This window comes from Telmatherina bonti, assembly GCF_933228915.1.
Source record: "Telmatherina bonti genome assembly, chromosome: 23".
In the NCBI taxonomy this organism is placed as follows: Eukaryota; Metazoa; Chordata; class Actinopteri; order Atheriniformes; family Telmatherinidae; genus Telmatherina; species Telmatherina bonti.
This window is the reverse complement of record NC_136632.1, coordinates 10,528,404-10,547,219: the sequence shown is the minus strand read 5'-3', so window position 1 is coordinate 10,547,219 and position 18,816 is coordinate 10,528,404. Positions and strand designations below refer to the sequence as shown.

The following is an 18,816-nucleotide window of genomic DNA, read 5'->3' as shown; positions in this document are numbered from 1 at the left end:
GTCCAGATCTTGACACAGACACAGACTCAGCTGTTTTTTAAAGTTCAGCTCAACCTCAGCGACTGATGCTGCAGTAAATGTTCTGTAAATGATCTCCCACAGCATTTGTATGGTGAACTGCACAGTCCTTATTTCTCCCTTATGTGGGCATTTGTGGCTCTGTCTTAAATTGGTTTGGGTTGTGTTTGAAAGCCAGAAGCTCGTCGTTTATGACTGATGAGGTTTTTTTCATAATGTCCCTCACTTGTCTGTGCTGTACCACAAGGCTCCATGCTTGTCCCTGTCCTGTTTTCTTTGTACAGGCTGTCACTGGGCCCAGTCATAACCTGAAATACTTGTTTCACTGTTATGCTGATGAAATTGCGACATCTTATTTTCTGCTAAACTGTTTGAGTGAGATAAAGCTAAGGTTTTCCAAGGTTTTCTTCAAGATGAACAATGACATTGCCAGTTTTTTTTAAGTAAAAAAAAAAAACAAGTAAAATAGTTCATTTTGCATAAATTCAACAAACAGACTGATTGTGTTGTCAGAGCAAGCTTCTTTCAACTTGTCTCCAGGCCAAAGTTAAGCCTTTTCTCAATTGATGCAACCTTAAAAAAAGTCATTTATTTTATGTTTTATCAGTTTGAGAGGTGTTTATTGTCCTTTATTTTATATCAGACCTTCCTGACTGAATAGTTTTAAATGCAGACCTTTGTTTGTCACGTTTTTTCCTCCTCCCTTGTTTAATCCTTTATTGATGTAGTAAATGTTAAATGAGCATTCATGCTCCATTTCAGCACTACATACAATTACAGAGATTATAAAGCAATGTTGAACTCACGGTAGAACCTGTCGGTTTTCACTTCCTGCTATAAAGTTTGCAGAGATGTTGTTTGGCCCTTAAAACTGTGGAGTATGCCAGAAAATACTTTTGCCTGTTTATTTATCCTTTATTTATGCTTTGAGACCTGTTTCACCAGGCACTTCGGGTGAATGGAGAGAGGAGGAAAAAAAGACTTTTCCGTTCTCCACTCGCAAAGCAGAGAAGCTGACAAAGATGACTGACAATACATCTGGTTTATAACCCAAAGCACTATCAAAATGAAATATGACTTTAAGAGCCTTTCTCAACACATCTTCAATAGCAGGTTTTGTTGAGAGAGGTGAGTGTCATCCTCTTGACTGACTATGAAAAGCTGTGTGTGCTCAGTGTCCTTAGCGAAGGGCAAAATGTAAGGATGGAGAATTGAGTTTTCTTCTTTATGGCTGTTAGCTGTGATCAACTCTCAGGAGGGCTGTTATGTTTTCAGACAGTCACAGATGGTAAGACATTATTAATCTATCACTGTTCTTTTGAGTGTCGTTGGCTTTGATTACAAGTTATTTAATTTAAAAAAGCTCAACTTAACCCTAAAATTTAGTTAATTAAATAAGATGTGAAGAAGTCAATGATATTAAGTTAAGGATATAACATGGCTTTGCAGGTTGATTAGCAGGCAGATATAAGCAGTATAGGATTTGTGTTGCTGAACATGCATGGAGACATTTTTGCAGATACTGAGTCATGATAACTATAATAAATATAGTAAACAGCCTCCCTTGCAGGCTGTGGCCTGGAAGGACTTTAGGTGCCCTCTGCTATCTGCTGACACCTCAGCAAAGTCTCTGATGTTTTTAGAAAATTTCTGGGCAGTTTCACTCCCCTACCACTGAGCTTTCCCCTGTTGGACTGGGAGAATTAGAAATCAAATTGGCATTTTTCCAATTAAGATGCTACTAATGCTGTCTCTGTAGAAGTTTGGAAGAGTTTTGGATGAGTGAATGACAAGGCAGAGCATGCAACTCTGCAGGGCGCAGGTGCACCAGAGTGGGGTGAGCCGTGACTGCCAAACTGAACTCCCTGAAGTAATAATGCCCAAAATGTAGTTAGAAAACATTCAGTTTTCAAATTATTTTATGAGGGAATCAGTATTAGTCATGCATTTGAAATTGACAAATAGCATTCTGATGAGGGTGCTGTTGTGTAAAGGTGTGTGAAGACAGAGCAGGCAGCAGCACAGAAGATGCATTGGTGTATATCAGGGGTGGGCAACTCTCATGTTTTGACAATAAAGCTTGTTGTCAAGCTTTTGCATCCATTTACTTTTAATTATGTGTGTTAGAGCTGAGGGGCATCTAAAACCTGCACAGTGGTTCTAAAGGACCACAGCTGCCTGTCTAGATTCTTATTCACCCAGGTCAAGGTTTTCTTAAGACTCATGTGTCATTGTGCTTAAAAATGTTTCCCCCGATCTCTAAGTTAAAAAATCACTTTAGAAAAATAAGTCGAATTGCCTTTGCTCAAGTTTTGAGGGTTAACAATGACATGGCATGTTACCTTTGAGTTGTGGAACCTGCTTCTCGAACAGTTACTCACAACTAACAGGATCTGGTAACAAAGTGACAATCTTTCATAGCAGACTAAACTCAGTACAGTGAACTGGTGACAAGTGGTAAGTGGCAAACAAGTGGTGGATTAGGATGACTGTTGCAGGCACAAGAACAAAACCACACATTTCCACAAATGTGCATGAACACACTTTGTTATTTGTATACACATCTGCACACATACACACAGAAAAGGAAGCCTATGCTGACAGTAGAGTAGTAATTAGAACTATGTGCTGAGGATATTCTTGGTACAGCACCGATCAGTGTCATCCGCGTGTGCACGTGTGTGGGGGTACATTTGTATGTGTGTGTTTGTGTGTAAAAGAAGTCTACTGCTGCCGCTGCTGCTGTACCCTTCAGTTTCCATGGTAACATCAGAACCCATCCTGGTCTCTATGGTAACTTCTGGTTGGTACCCACGGAGATTGAGGAAAGACAGATGAGGGGAAGAAAGAAAGAGAAGGTGAAGACAGAGGAGAGGGATGAGAGAGAGAGAGAGTTAAAAAGAACTGTGAGACAAGGAGTAAGACAGGAGGAGATGACAGTGTAATGTAACTTTACTCAGTGGGAAGAGTTATCTGCCAATTTAACAAATCTGCCTCTTTTTATTATTATTAAGTTCTAGCCTCACATGAGTTGCAAAGGAAGAACGGTTCTTGCCCAAAATTGATAGTTTTCTCCGGCTTTCCCCCGTCCAGTTCACCTGAGTCATCGTCCCCAACCCTACAATAAACTTATGATGTGTCCCAGGTGACACACACACCTTCACTCAAAACAAGCAGGGTCAGACGACAACCTGCTGCAGCACACTAAAGGATAAAGAGGGTGAGGCTGGAAAAATGAGATGGTGAGAGAGAAGTTTGCAGATTCAGTCTTCTTAAAGCTGGAGTAGGTAATGTTGGGGAGCTAACAAGATGTGAAAGTGGCACCCTGTCTTGGCTCCTCCCCCTCTGGTTCTGCTCCTTGTGTGATCCAAGGCTTTTTTATCCGCAGCTTTTTCCACCAACAATTTCCTTTCTTGGCTGTTTAGCAGGAGGAAGCAAATAAACTGAGTCGGGTCGAGGAAATCCTTCCTCCATTTTCTCAGCCATGTTTGCCTTCCGAGTTTCTTCTTCACTACTTTGTATTTTCATCCTAACACACTGTTTATATGCAGGGTGTGGCTATCAGGTATGCACTGGGAGGGGCACTAGGGGAATCGGGAGAAGAAGCTTACAAAATATAAGAAATGAACAACTTCATTTCGGTCCGAACGTTTGGATTGGTCAGAGTTTTTACAGATTTACAGTAAACTGAGGGGTCTAACTATGTTTCTTATTGTTCATGATGACAAAATATATAGACTACTATCAGGACGGGGAACCACTTCACCCAGAGTAAAAAAAAAAAATGTCTGAGCAACAGTACCCACCTCAGTTTTAAGTAGTTAAATTATAAGGAATGATGGAAAACTCTTGTAGAATTTAACCCTTTAACTCTTTGTATTAAATTATCTAATCTTTTTTAACACTAAATAAACATTACTCCTATCATATGTAAGAAATACATGTGTAAATGCAAATATCCATCCATTAATTTTCTACTAAGCTTAATCACATGTTAAGCAGAAAACTACCTCAGGTTCTGTTGGGTGGGAGGTAGATTTCAAATAATGCATACAAATATTTATGAGTACAGGTACACTACATTTATAGAGCATACACAGGGAACAAAGACAATTTACACTGAAATAGCTAACAATGAAACTGTCAAAGCATCACATCAAAAGTCATTCAGAAAACTTACAGAGCAATCAGAGCAAGAGAAGATCTTAGAGCATCTTTGTTTGACCTTCTTTTCCACAGTGTTTCCCACACAGCATAAATACTTTGATATTTATTCAGTCAATCCTGAGCAGCTCAGTATTAACTTTATGTCTAGCGCCATTCCCTTATGTATTTTCTAATTTACCCCAAAAATGAATCAATAATATGTTACTGTAGACCAGCATGTTCAGACATTAGACGTTCTTTCTGTCTCCTTGCACAGACTTGTTGCACTGTCTTCTCCCTTGTTAATGCACAGCCACGCACACACATACACATGTACAAAAAATTAATATTTGATCATGAACTGAACAAAACTTGCTGGCAACATCACATATAACAATATAAAGCAGCTTTTCAGACTTTTATAGCAACTTTTGTCAAGAAAGCATTTCTCTGAAAAAGTACCAGCAATATCCCTCCAGTCCTTTTTGTTGCACTGGGGGGTTAGAGCTCTTATCTGAATACATTGTCGAAAAGATTTCAAAATAAGCAACTTACAAATGTATGAAAAGGTAACTTGACCAACTAGAAATCACAACATTCAGTGTTAACATTGGTAGAGAACAGGCATTAAAATGCAAATGAAGATTTTCTGATGTGTATAATGCCATCCCAGTATGACCAAAATAATTGTGCCAGTATAATGCAGCAATAGGTCCCTGTGGCTGTGATAGATCTTTGTTCTTTATTGTTGAAGTGAAATTCTGTCTCCAATTATGAGTAAATAGTATAAAGACTTTCCTCTTCATTAAGGCCTCATATTTAGTATTAATTGTCAGGTTTGCAGATTATACTTCCCTGGTTAGTTACAATTAATCAGTTATAGATAGTTGGATGTATTTTCTGTAATAATAAACTGATTAAATTAGCTGTAGTATTTAGCTCTAACATTTACGAGCTGTGGATTGTTGAATAAGCAGGTTTTTGGAGTAAAACTGTTTCTTTGACATGCTCTTACAGCTTTGTGTTCTTATGGTTGAGTATCCGGTTTAGATTGTTCAGCGTACATAAAAGTTACACACACACTACACGCAGACTATGATGTATCTGTGGGATCTTTCAAAAGCAGCTTAATGGCTAATCCTGTCTTGCAGCACACACAAACACAGAAGGTCATTGCAAATGGAAGCATTGCCCGCTGTATGGTAGAATGTCAATACTATAATCTGATTGGTCTAGTTGATGGATAGGTGGTTTGGTTGACCTATCACAGTTAACTGAATTATTTCTCCCACAAACTCACCTTTCGGTCATTTTGTCTGCCTACTTTTCCTCTCTCTCTCTTTCTCTCTCCTCCTCTTTAGTCTACCTCTCTCCGACTCGCACTCTCTCCTCTTCACTCTCAGTCTCTCATCTTTTATCTCTCATTTCATTCCCGCAACTAACCAAATTAGCTGTGCCCCTTATGGATTTTGCCCTTTATGGGTCTGTATGAATGGAATGAAAAGAGGAAGGGAAGTGTGTGTTTGTGTGTGTCAGGATAAGCTGTTCCTACCAGATGTTTTTCTTTGTTTTATTCTTCTGAGCGCTGCACTGTCTGCCTGTCACCAGCAGATACATAGCTTGGTTGTGTGTATCTGTGTGTTTGAGAGCATGAGAGAGTGATGGAGAGGTTTTGTAAGAGGGAGGACAAGTGTGTGTATGAGCGTGTGTGTGCGTGTGTTCGCGTACTTGTGAAATGAATTACTTCTGCACATATTGCCAATATTATAAGGCCTACAGAATAAATGATGAATATTAACAATAAAATCAGTGCTGCAGATTGTGAATCTGAAATATGCATTCACACAGATAAAAAATGAAGGCGAATGTGAATAGTAAAAAAAATCTTGATCTATATCTTTAAGCTGGATTCTTCTGTGCAAAAAGATGAATGGACTTGCACTGAAATGAGAAGAGACTAGCTGGGAAGAGAGCAAATGCAGAAGTTTAATAAAGGCTTCCATTTATATGTCTTTCAAAGTGTATAAAACTCCCACTTTTTAATTCATGTCACGTTTCAGCTGAATGCTTCTATATGTAAATATTGGAAAAGACCTCAAACTTTCACTTGAAATGAGATTTGCTTTGTTAAGGACAAAAAATCTGAGCCTGAAATGCCTACAAATATCTATCAGTTGTAATCTGATGTCAGCTTTGGTTCATAAAGCATTTCTGATGTGGCAAACTGCTTTTACATCATGAAAAACCAAAGTATTACTAAACACAGCGCAGAGAGCAAGGTGCATGTGACTGTAATAGTCCCAGTTACATCTGTATAAATGTGCGTGAGTGTAACTGGCTTCATGGTAGTGTGACTCAGTCTTGCTGTGTGCTGAGGGATTGTTTGTTTAGCTGCTTCTGCTTTAAACACACAGCAGCATAAATAGATAATCTTCACGGAGCAACTGTATCCAGAAGCTTTTAGAAAACTAACATTTCCTATTAGCTTAAATACTGATCTTTTTAATAAAAACATTTGAAGAAAGTCAATGTTATGATAGTCAGCAATTTAATTTGCTAATCATGCTTAAATGTTTTCATTTAATATTCCTATTTTTTTTATTCAGCTAAGCAATTGCTTTAATTTAAAAGCTGCATTTTTCTTGCAGTGCACAAGCATTATCAGTGTTTTATTGTTGTTGTTTTTTTGTTTTTTTTGTCCTGTTTAACTAAGAGGATTGATATAACATAACCTGTTTATATTCTATTTGAATATTTAGACATTGCTTATTGAATGCTTAGATGCATTCTGATCTGCTATCAAAATTTCTATTGATTTGATTTTTTGCCAAGTGTATAAACTTGTTAAGCTAATTTAACAAACTTGAACACAAACAAAGGCCATGTCCATCCAGTTTCAGGTTCAACTGCTTCTTCCCAGGGGATGAGGCTATAGCCTATGGAGACCTGGCTGGCCTTCTGTCCCAAACCCCTGCCCCCCTAAGCATGTGTGTTCATGGGAAAACAGTGGGAACAAGACAGAGATCAAGAGCTGACATGGATTGACAGATTGATAGACTCAGCTAAATACAGTTTATTTGTTCCTCAAAGGACATGAAATGCCTCTGAATATGGAGATTTAGTGTGTGCAAAGAAGCAAAGGATAAATATTTTTGCACATTTCTTTTATCTCATTTTATTTCTCAACTACATTAAAGAGCAGATATGACAGACGATTGGGTGGATGATGAATTAACTCCTTACAGCACAACCAAAATGTCACAAAGTTAGATGAGTCTGCATTTTCAAAGTCATGTCAGGACATTTCCCAGGACCCTTGGCAGGAGGTTGTCACTATAACAACAAACTGTAGAAATGCTGCTTGCGTGTGTTTGCATCTGTGTGACATTGGCCTTGTTGGACAGAGCAGCCCTGATTAAATAATCAAAACACTTTGACTGTGTACACGACTACAAATTAGACAAATGATGTTCACACAGAAATAATTAAATGCCCACACACACATACACACAAAACACCAAAAGCTTCATACACAATAAGATAAAAATCTTGTCCAAGTTGTTAAACTCAACAGTGGACACTATACAGGTACTCATGGAAATGTCACATGGGGTGATGTAGGAAAAAGAAATTATATTATCTGTATGTTTATAATAGCACTTAGTGTTTATTTAACCTTCCTCTGTCATAAAGTTAAACAGCAACAATTATCTCAATCTGTCATTCATTTACTTTAATATTATTTTTCTCTGATCATGTCCTACAATGATGCTGTTCTAAAAGAATGGATTAAGGTGTCCCTTTTGTGTCTCTGCAGGAGCGTGTGGAGTATCTGTTCCTCATCATCTTCACGGTAGAGGCGTTTCTGAAGGTAATAGCCTACGGTCTGCTCTTCCACCCCAACGCCTACCTGAGGAATGGCTGGAATCTGCTTGATTTCATTATCGTAGTTGTAGGGTGAGTAAACTGAAATAGGCAAAAAGAATGAAATTATGAAATATGATTGTCAGCTTTATTTTATAAAGCTTGACAAATGAAACAAAGATGGCAAGTCCTGCTTAGCTGCATTTCTCAGTCTGATTTCAAGTGTGACCTGACATCACTTTCAACATCAATATCAGGGATTCAATTAATCATATTCCATCGTTGTTAACAAAATACATACAAGACAACTAATACCCTGTCTGACAATTGGGATACATATATTTTTAAATTACTGTAATTACTGTAGTGTGCAAAAATTAAGTATTTTTCACTTTAGTTTTATTGAAGAAATTACTTAAATTGAGGTTTTATTATTCAAGAGTATGTAACTTAATTTACCCATAATTTTACAGATTTCCAGAAATGAGTTTATTTTTGCACATAGTAAATCATTTCTGAAGTATTTACTACTATTCTATGCAAACTTTGAATGAAATTTAGATATAAATGAATCATCCTTAAAAGGATATTATGAGTTTTTCAACATTTAAAATAAGTCATAGCTTGAAATGCTCACATGTGCAACAAACATAGTTTTATGGCTGCATCGTGCCGTGTTACTGCTCCACTGCTAATCGCCTGTAGATAAAACAATTGTTTTGGACTTATTTCTAAATACGCACTATATCTACGACATAAGAGTAAGAACATTTACAAATCCTGTTAAAATATTTTCTATATATTTGTGAAAGGAAACCTTTTGTTGCCCAAAAAAAGTATTGACGCAACTGATGGAGTCAATTGACCAGCAGAAGGATACTTAACTTAGCGACTACGTTGGTTGTGACGAGGCGTAGAAACACTCCACACTCTTCGGTAAATAGTGACAAAATAAGAAACTGTCTTATTTCAAAATGAAGAGGTGTAAAATGCACTATTTATTATGTTTGTATATTTTCGGTTTGAGTTGTTTTAGATGGAAGAAACTCGGCCTTTTGAGGCTCGTATGTCGTTAACATGTAGCTTAGTTGCCTCGTCACAGTTCCTCCACGTTGTCAACTCTCTTGCCGCTGCAGGTAAGAAACTGACTTGTAAGAAATACTTCACACAAAGAAAAAGAAAAGCCAAATAATCTATTTAAAACCTCTATGAACTTTGGCTTGTAAAAGATGGGTGAAGCTTAAACTGATTAGCTTGTATGATACTGATAGCAAAACCCCGCACTATTTTTCTTAATCTGCAACTCAGCAACGTGGCCATGCTTCTGAAATCCTCTGCTTTAAGATACGTGCGTGTGTTTGTGTGCGTGCGTGCTCTCCTCACGCACGTTTTTACCTTCATGCATGCTCTGCCTGCCAGCTGTGCTTTGAGAACAGCTTTGTGAGCGGTAATGGCGCTGCAGCCAGTGGACCTGACAGTTACATTAATGCTATATAAATGGTCTAATTGACTGTGTGTGCGTGTGTGCGTGTGTGCATGTGTGTGTGTGTGTGTGTGTGCGCGCGTGTGCATGCGAAAGCCAGCAAGAAAGCAGCCTTCAGCCTGAAGGAAGGCACCACACACACTCAGAGTCCTGTTCATTGCCAGTCAAGTGTTCCCACACATCAGCCAGCCCTAACTGTACACGTTTGGATTCACCCCATAAAAACACACACCAACACACACCATTGGCTAACAACATGGTGCCAGTGCCCCTGGCATAAACACAACCTTTACTACTCCTGCTATCTACTCCCTGTCTCTCTCTGTTTCTGTCTCTATCTCTTTAACTGTGGCTTTTGTTGTGATGTGGCATCATTTAATGTGCAGAAATATGTTATTGATCCCTTTGAGTGGATTTTCTTTTCCTTGCAACGCTGCTAGAGGGAGTTCAGGAGGTCAGATAAAAGCTGCGGCTCAAGATTCAGCAGCATCACTTTGTCTTTTTCTTATTCACACACATTTCTGGGGAATGGCAGCTTGCTTTTCTGGTTGAACCAATGTCCCCTCTAACTACTTTTATATTTCCTCCCTTCCATCCAAAAATTATAAACCATTTCATATTTTAAAAGTGATAAATTTTAGTGTTAGTCGTTTGTTTGAAAGTATGACAAGAACCAGCGTCTGCATGAATTCAAGAAAAGGTGGTAAAGTATTAAAAATTATGCATTAAATGTAATAAGATTTCCCTTCACACAGTTTGTCATTTGAATATAGCTATTAGTGAACTATAGTATTAGAAAAAAAAATTCATTAATTAGGTTGTGAATCACAAACGCACAATGCATGCACAAGTCTCTCGTCCAGTGAGGAGATTTTCAGCTGTGACAGAGCTGCATATCCCTGTGCGCATGACTGAGTGCTCATCTTTGTGTACGTGCATGTCTAACCACCAGTGTGTGTGTATAGATGAGAAGTGACAAGAGTTTGCTCCCTCTGGAATATTCACCATATGGGTGAGGGAGCATGTACCTGGTGCCAAGCCGCCTCAGGGACACATGCACCCTCAAACACACACACATGCACACAAGCATGCATGCACACAACTGCTAAAGGACACTCTTCCTGACACATACCTAAGAGGTTATTAAATAAAGTTCCGTACACTTTTGCATGTGTGAGCATATATATAATTTTTTTTTCTTTACTCTCACATGCATCAATTGTGGAAGCACAAGATAGGTTAAAAATAATATAAAATAATATTGAGATAGGTTAAAAATAATATAAAATAATATTAAAGTAATATATATTTTTTAAATAATCTGTAGTTGAACATTCATTTCCATAAAGTCTGTTTCCAAAAAAATTTAAGATAAATAAGTTTATCTATATCTACATCTTTATCTTGCATCTTTAATACTTCACAGCTTCTTTTCTCTTCATAAACGTAAGCAGTTGGTGCTTTCTTTAGCTTTACATGTACACAGGCCATTGCGTAGTGCTACACAAAAGCTGTAATTATCACTGAGATAAAATGCTGGTGGTGCAGAATTGTAGATCCTTGACGTGGCTGTCATACTCTATTTGAAAGGCGTGCTTCCAACCAGACATGGAGAGTTAATCAAATCGAGAGGGAGGTAGTGGGAAATAGAGAGGCTGAGAGAGAGTGAGAGGGAGAGAGGGCGATATGTTTTGAGAGGCCTTTTCAAGTGGCCATTTCATCTGTGCTAATTGATAATTCTCCATGACTAACGCGCCACTGACTGGCCTTTGAGCCACGCTAGCTGGTGATTTCTAAAGGATCTCGAGCCAGAAAGAAGAAGGGCAGAGTGATAAGCTCAGCTGGATGTGCATTTATTCTAGCTTGTCAGCCACTTGCTCCAAAGAGATGCCTGTAAATAATAACAAAAAGGATAATAGCTCACAAAAAGCAACTTCATATACAGGGCAACATCACTTGATTGAAAATTATATCTATGCTTTTATGCACTTTTGACTCACTTTGACAACCATCATTTGCAGATAAATGTCTTTGTCAGATGAAGTGATTCTTAATTACCTCATTTCCAGATATATGAGCATTAAGTACAAGGAGAGCAATTTAGTTTAGCTTGCAGTTGTAATGGCTTACGATGCTTACGCTTCTGTTCAACCAGAGGGTAAAGTATGTACATAGAATAAACCAAGAACAGAAAGTTTGCATGCTCTAAACATAACAATCACTTTATATCAGACTGTCATAGACTAAAATTACAATGATAGACATGTGCATAGGTGTTTGCATATATTTGCCACTTGTTCATTTATGCCACCCCTTACTTTATACATCTGTGCATAACTTTAAAAAGGATATATATCTACCAAAAAGTCATTAATTTCCATTAAGCTTTGAACATTGAAGTGTGACATTCATCATGTGCAGTTTTTCTACTTACAGCTCTTAAATACAGCAAAACTTCACATGCTGTTATATATTTCTAAATTTCAATTTGTTTTTAATATACAAACACACAATTGGAAAGAAAAACCAAAACATATACAGACAGTTTCCTTCTCCACAGACATCAGTCTCCTGGTCACCTGGCTGTCAAATTATTAAAGCCAGAAGCTTTGCATGTCCTTATCAGTAAAAGTCAGAGTGAGCAGTTAAAACACTTTCTATTGTTCTGCAGCAGGAAGTTATTTAACAGTTTTCATTTCTACTGTGACCTGAATTTTGATCTTTTAAGTTAAATAGTTTTTTAAATTTACAAAGGCAAGATTCTGACAAAGTTTACTTAAATGGATCAGATCAGTACTTTTTTTTTTACCTGTACTTTTTTTGTTGTTTTCTCTCAGATTGGATCGGATGTCATTATGAAAATGATGGTTACTAAAATAAACACATTCTGTCTTTCCAGGTTATTCAGTGCAATTTTGGAGCAGGCCACAAAGGGGGATGGGGCCACTCCTATTGGTGGGAAGGCAGCGGGCTTTGATGTCAAAGCTCTGAGGGCATTCAGAGTACTCAGACCCCTAAGACTGGTCTCTGGAGTACCAAGTAAGTACTATGAAACAAAACGGAGAGGATGCTCTGGGGATCAGGTGTGAATGGTTATTGGGTATGGTGACAGAGAAAATGAAGCACATATTGGACCTGTTATTGGTTTTTGATGTTCCATACCATGGTCAGAGTACACTAACACACACAAAGTTCTCTTGTCCTATTTAAAAAAATGTGGACAATATGAGCAGTAGATGAGTTCTCTGTTGGTCTGTCTGTCTTTGACCACAGAAATCAATAATCTAAACTGGCAGATGACACTAAAAGAGCAGATATTGCAGATGAAAGAGGTGCAAGTGTGCACCTGTACCTGTGTGTGTGTGTGTGTTTGGCACAGCTGGATCTCTGGTTTGGTGTTTAGGATTTGCTGTAGTACACGTTCTGTAGACGAGATCCTGTTTAACATTTCTGGCCTGTTTATGTCATGGCAACTCATCAATAACATATTTACAGACTGCTTCAAGAGTCACTGATGCTTATGTCCTGTAAAGTGTATTATTTACAAAAAACCAACCACGCGTACACGAAATCTTTAACCAAACAGTTTGTCCAAGATGTGCAGTTACAAAAGATTTTAATTTGTCACAACAGAAAAAAAGTCCTGTGGCATGTAACTAAATCAACAAGTCTCCGAACCAGTCCAGTAAGAAGATTCCTTAATCCAAATAAGTGCAGACGACAACTACGCTAATTCAGGTCAAACTGCTTTATTTGAGCTACATAAAATGTGTGTTTTCTTTTTATTAGTACAAGGAGTAAAATGTATTCTGATCAAATACAATACAAATAACATTACTTTCACATTTTTAAGGTATAATTTCATATTATTTACAGGAAACTATTTGTTACAGCTGCATTAAACAGGAGAATTATAGACCTCTTATTTGAAAATATTAAAGATAAATTACACATTAATTATGAATGAAGTGATCTGAGAAAATGATTTGATCCTTAAATATTGATCACCGGTGTCTTAATAATTTTGGGGCAAATTATTACCTTCATTAATTCTGTTGTACAAGGACATGATGTTTGGATTGGTAGCTGGAGAATACTGCTCCTTTGTGAAGAACATGTGGTAGCACTGCTTCAGATTTCTGAGTTAAACTGGAACAAAGCTGAAGACAAGTCTAATAATACCTTTTGGACAGAGGAGACCAGAAAGTTTTGGACATAATGCACAGCACCAAGTTTGGTTTAAAAAAATCAACAGAAACACCACATATGTGGTGTGATGGAGAGCTGATCATTTGGGCTTGTTTTGTAGCCACAGGATCAGAGGACCCTGCACTCATTGAGCTGGCCATGACCTCCTTTATATTGCAAAATATTCCAGAGGCCTGCTGTCTGACAGCTTAAGCTATACTGAAATCGCTTCATGCAGTATGACAGTGGTGTCAAACATGGCGGCAAATCTACAAAGGAATACCTGAAAAAGAGAAGAATCAAAGTGTGATAATGGCTCTGTCAAAGTCCAGATCTCAACCTGATTACAATGCTGCAGCGAGGCTTTAAAGATCAAAGTAAAATAATGGGTTAAACAAGGTCCACAAACTGAAATAATGTAAAACTTAGCGGGCCAACAGTGGAAGAATATGATTATTACAGTGTATTGGTGCTACTAGTAGATCTACAAGCTACCGAGTCGGAGGATGTACACTACCTCTTCACTTTGTTGTAGTTTTTGTTGATTGTTATATTGTTCATCATCAGAGACTGTATTTACCTTAAAGGTGGAGTATGTAAGATTTTCAATATTTTCAAAATAAATGAACTAATGAAATAACTACAATCATAATTAGAATTTTTTTTGAACATGTAGGTTCCAGTCTGTTCATATTTGATGTGTTATTAAAGTTTAATTAATGACAAATGACAAAAAGCACTTTTTTTTTACAGGCAAACATTTAAGAAGGGTCTTTGTCATTAATTAAACTTGAAATTTAATAACACATCAAATATGGACAGACTGGAACCTACATGTTTAAAAAAAAAAACTATCTGATTATGATCATAGTTATTTTTTAGTTAATTTTTTTTTAAATATTGAAAATCTTACATTTTCAATATAAGATTACTTTTTTTTTATTATATCTCAATGCATAAAACTTGTGTATTAACAGAATGTGTACTCTGTTTTCACGTGGTTGTATGTTACTAATCTTGGGCATATTTTTAACAGCTGTGAATGTGTGTGTGTGCTATAGGTTTACAGGTAGTGTTGAACTCCATAATCAAAGCCATGGTTCCTCTGCTCCACATTGCCCTGCTGGTCCTCTTCGTCATCATCATCTATGCCATCATCGGCCTGGAGCTCTTCATGGGCAAGATGCACAAGACCTGCGTGAACAACCATACACGTATGTACATACAAAAATAACAGAAGAGACATAGAAAATGAATTTATGTGAGCATGAGCGATCCCACACATGCACGGGCATGTTGTACTTCATTTCTTAAAAGAAAGCCTTAATAACCAGACGCTCCAATTTTTAAGATGTACAAAGATGAAAACAGAATGTACAACTTTAACAATCACATTATGACCTAAATAAATTATTAACACTGTAATTGATTGTTTTTAGACATAAATGATTTGAGCAATTAATAAAACAGCAGCTTTCATAAATGATTGAATGACTAAAACAGTTTCCATCAAGGGCATCAGGTACAAATGGACCTGAGCATTATTATGGTGGTGTTATTGCTCCCATGAGATGCATTATTCTGCACAGCCTAAGTGGTGTTACAAAGCGCTTCTATAAATTGCCCTAGAGAGCTTATTTTGTATAATTAGTTTAACACTTTTTCACATAGATTGTTTTGTAGTTGCTTTGTTTGGTGTTCGTTAAGACTGAATAACGCATAAGACTGTTCCAAAAGATGGACAGAGCTTCCAGGATGGCACCCGTTTTTGAAGAACAGAAAAAAGGCTTATTGGGCGGTTTCTACCGTCGTCATTTTGGCAGCAATGTGGCAGCTTTATCTCCTGGAAAATACAAAAATGGGCAAGGGTGGCTGTGGCTGTGATCATGACAGTGGCTGATTGACATCTATCAAGCTTCGAAACTGCCTGTAGCTAAGCGCTAACCGAGCTAACCCAGAGCTAACGGGAGCTAACGTGCTAACAAAGGTAGGCAGGCTAAATCACGTTGTTGTGCTACAGTCTGCCCTCTTGTAGAGGGACATTGGGTACCTGTCAATCAAAAGCAAATTGATCATAATTATACTAAAGTTTTAGATGAAATTGATTATAAATGAAAGAAAATTCACTCCATCCTCAGTTGTCATAAAGGTAAACATGGCCTATTAAAACCGAAATGTTTTTTTGTACCAAGCTGTAAATAGGTTTATTTCTGCTGTGAACTTTGCGTTTTGAACATGGGATGGAGGGTGTGCTCTGTTTTGGTGCGCCTAGCGGGAGAGGGGGGAACTTCCGCATAGGCTTCCCTTTTAACCACCTGAAGCTGCCGCTTGGTTTAACCTTGTCCAGGTGCAGCTTTTGACCCTATACAAGAATCTGTAGCAACACCAATTTTTTTAATTAAAGTAGAGTTTAGTTGTTTCACATAAAAAATAAATAAGAGTTTGTCAAAATTAAGTATAAAGTTGAAGAGATCCCAGACAAAAGTCATGTTTCTGTGTTGGTGAACATCTCCCTTTCCTCATAGGCACCAATGCAGAGGAAAAACCAGCACCATGCGCACCAGATGGTGCTTATGGTCGACACTGTTCGCAGAATGGAACGCTGTGCCAGATGGGATGGGAGGGCCCGAACGACGGCATCACCAACTTTGACAACTTTGCCTTCGCCATGTTAACAGTGTTCCAGTGCATCACTATGGAAGGCTGGACAGACGTGCTGTACTGGGTGAGTCGGATACCACAACTGTGTGTATGTGTGCGTGTATGTGTGTGTGCAATGTAGCCAATGTACTGTCTGTAACAGCAGCGTCTCACACACACCTGCTTTTGAGAAAAAAGTTATTTAAAAAAATTACACAAAATACCTGCAGATTTATAAGCACAGGAATAGACTTAATGTCCTGTTCTCATTCATGCAGTGTTAAAACCAACTTGTGTGATAGATTAAATATTAGCCAAATTTAAATTGGGATTTATCTAAAGATTTTTATGTTACTTTGCTTTATGTTGCTTTGTCAGAGAAGATGTATGCAAGTTAATATTAACTCAGCAGGATTTCCACACGACTGTGACCCATTACAATCCTCACAGAAAGCTGTTTAATGGAGTATTAACTTTAAAGCACTCATGTGGTGATATTAAATGCATTTCCTTTGATTTTTAAAAGATAGTTTGGACAGTTTTTCAGTGACATTTAGCTCTTCATAGCTTGTGAATGTAAATGTGTGTGTAGGGGGTTTGTATGTGCACATGTATACACATGGAGCAAATGGCTTGACAGCTCAACACAGCTCTACACCTCTTCTACTGCTTTTCTGGTAACTTAAACCTCCAATACACACATAAATAAACGCAACACTTTATTGGAAATTATACCTGCTGCATCTCAGGAATCTGGAAAGTCACGCAAAAGATAACCGGTTTCCATGTTGAATGCCGGGCATGTAATTGGCAGATCTGAAATTTAGCTTAAAAGCTTGACATTTATCTTACAAAGAGGCTAATGAGGGTATTTCAGAAAAGACATTGCATAATCAATCTCTGTCTGATTTTCCCCTTTATGTCAGCCACATGGTCTGCCCCTGTTTGGTCAGTCCTGGATGACATATCTGAATACATGTGAAACATGTTTCTCTATAAAGAAATGACTGAGAGTGATTTTCCAAGACAGCTTTTCTTCAAAGGGCTGAGTCATTTTTTAAACTTGCTTGATCAAGAAATGAGATTTTATATTTGGCTCCAGCAGCAAATGTTTGGTGTCCTTGGTGGTGGACCATCAATGATAAATCCTCCAAAGTCAGACAAAAGGATTCTTTCACACAGTTAATCATTCACTTCTGCTTTGCTCCGCCAGGTTAGCTGCTGTTCTTTTTAACATGCACTGCTTTGGTCTTGTTTTCTTCCTGCCATGTTCTTTTTGCCTTTTCTAACACTTCTTGCCTTGTTCTTCCTCTGTCACCCCATTCACTCCCTTATTCGTCATTCTCCATTCTTCTCATCAACCCCTTTGTAAAACCTCCCTCATCTCTCCTCTCTCCACCACCTGACCCTCCATCTGCCTGTTAATCCCATCCTTTTCTCCTTTTCCATCTTTCCTCTGCCTCTTCTCTCTCTCAGATGCAGGATGCTATGGGCTATGAGCTGCCATGGGTCTATTTTGTCTCTCTTGTCATCTTCGGCTCTTTTTTCGTTCTCAATCTCGTTCTGGGAGTGTTGAGCGGGTAAGAGCTTATGCTGTTGTCATGTGTGTACGTATGCGTGTTGTTTGTGACGTGACTGTACTGTTTTAAATGTGATAACTGGATAACTGACCATGTATCAAGACTCCCACAAGGAATTACAATATGTAGGACATAATTATTATGAGAGGGGTTTATAGTTTAATGAAACCTAATTATATATTAGTGCAAAATTATGGTAAAATAAAGCACATATAAAGTATTTTATCAAGATTCAGCCATGTGGCACGCAGAGGAAACTGAATTCCACTAAGAGCCGTCCATGGAAAACTGTCAACTTGTCAGATGAGCAGGAAAAGTGTAGGTAAATGTCCGTTGTCCTCAAATAAAAGATCAACTGACAATTAATGAAGTGAACAAAATCTTTCACTCTTTCTGCTTTGTGTTTCACTCAGTCAGTCCTTTGTCACAAGCTTCATGCACCAACACACACATACTGTATCTGGAAATGGCAAAAATGGACCATAGTCCTATCTTTAATGTGCATGTCAAGAAGCCACATGGGTCCACGTCCTGTCATAGCATGTCAGTGATGGACAGATGGACACAAACCCACCCGTGTCCCAAAGCGTTGCTTGAATTTCATCTTCCCAGCGATTTTTGATTGAAAACAAAGTAAACTTTTTATTGCTTCAAACTGAAGTAAGTGCTTTGTACATAAACACCCAGTGGAATTTAAAGGTCATAACTGTGTGTTTAAGTGTGTTGTCTCTTTTTGCTTTTTTCATGTAAAAATTGAAATTCATCTCTTGACATTTACACACGTGCGTACAGTGTGTATGCTAGTGGGATGGTTTGCAGTTTTTGTTTATGAGTGTGTTTTGTTTCAATAAGTGCCGCTCCACCAGGCCAGCTGGGTGCTTTTTTACCACGCTCTGC

The 18,816-nt window shown here is 37.9% G+C and overlaps 1 protein-coding gene across 1 annotated transcript in view; it reads left to right on the top strand.

Moving 5' to 3' along the window:
* The window catches only part of cacna1c (calcium channel, voltage-dependent, L type, alpha 1C subunit), a gene marked incomplete at both ends in the record, with an annotated part of 191,722 nt that overhangs the window by 118,971 nt on the left and 53,935 nt on the right, over positions 1-18,816 (top strand). Inside the window, 5 exons of the mRNA XM_079263032.1 lie at positions 7,982-8,121; positions 12,411-12,550; positions 14,761-14,913; positions 16,225-16,424; positions 17,816-17,919. Coding sequence (XP_079119158.1) covers positions 7,982-8,121; positions 12,411-12,550; positions 14,761-14,913; positions 16,225-16,424; positions 17,816-17,919 — 737 coding nt within the window. The remainder of the gene's footprint in view (positions 1-7,981; positions 8,122-12,410; positions 12,551-14,760; positions 14,914-16,224; positions 16,425-17,815; positions 17,920-18,816) is intronic.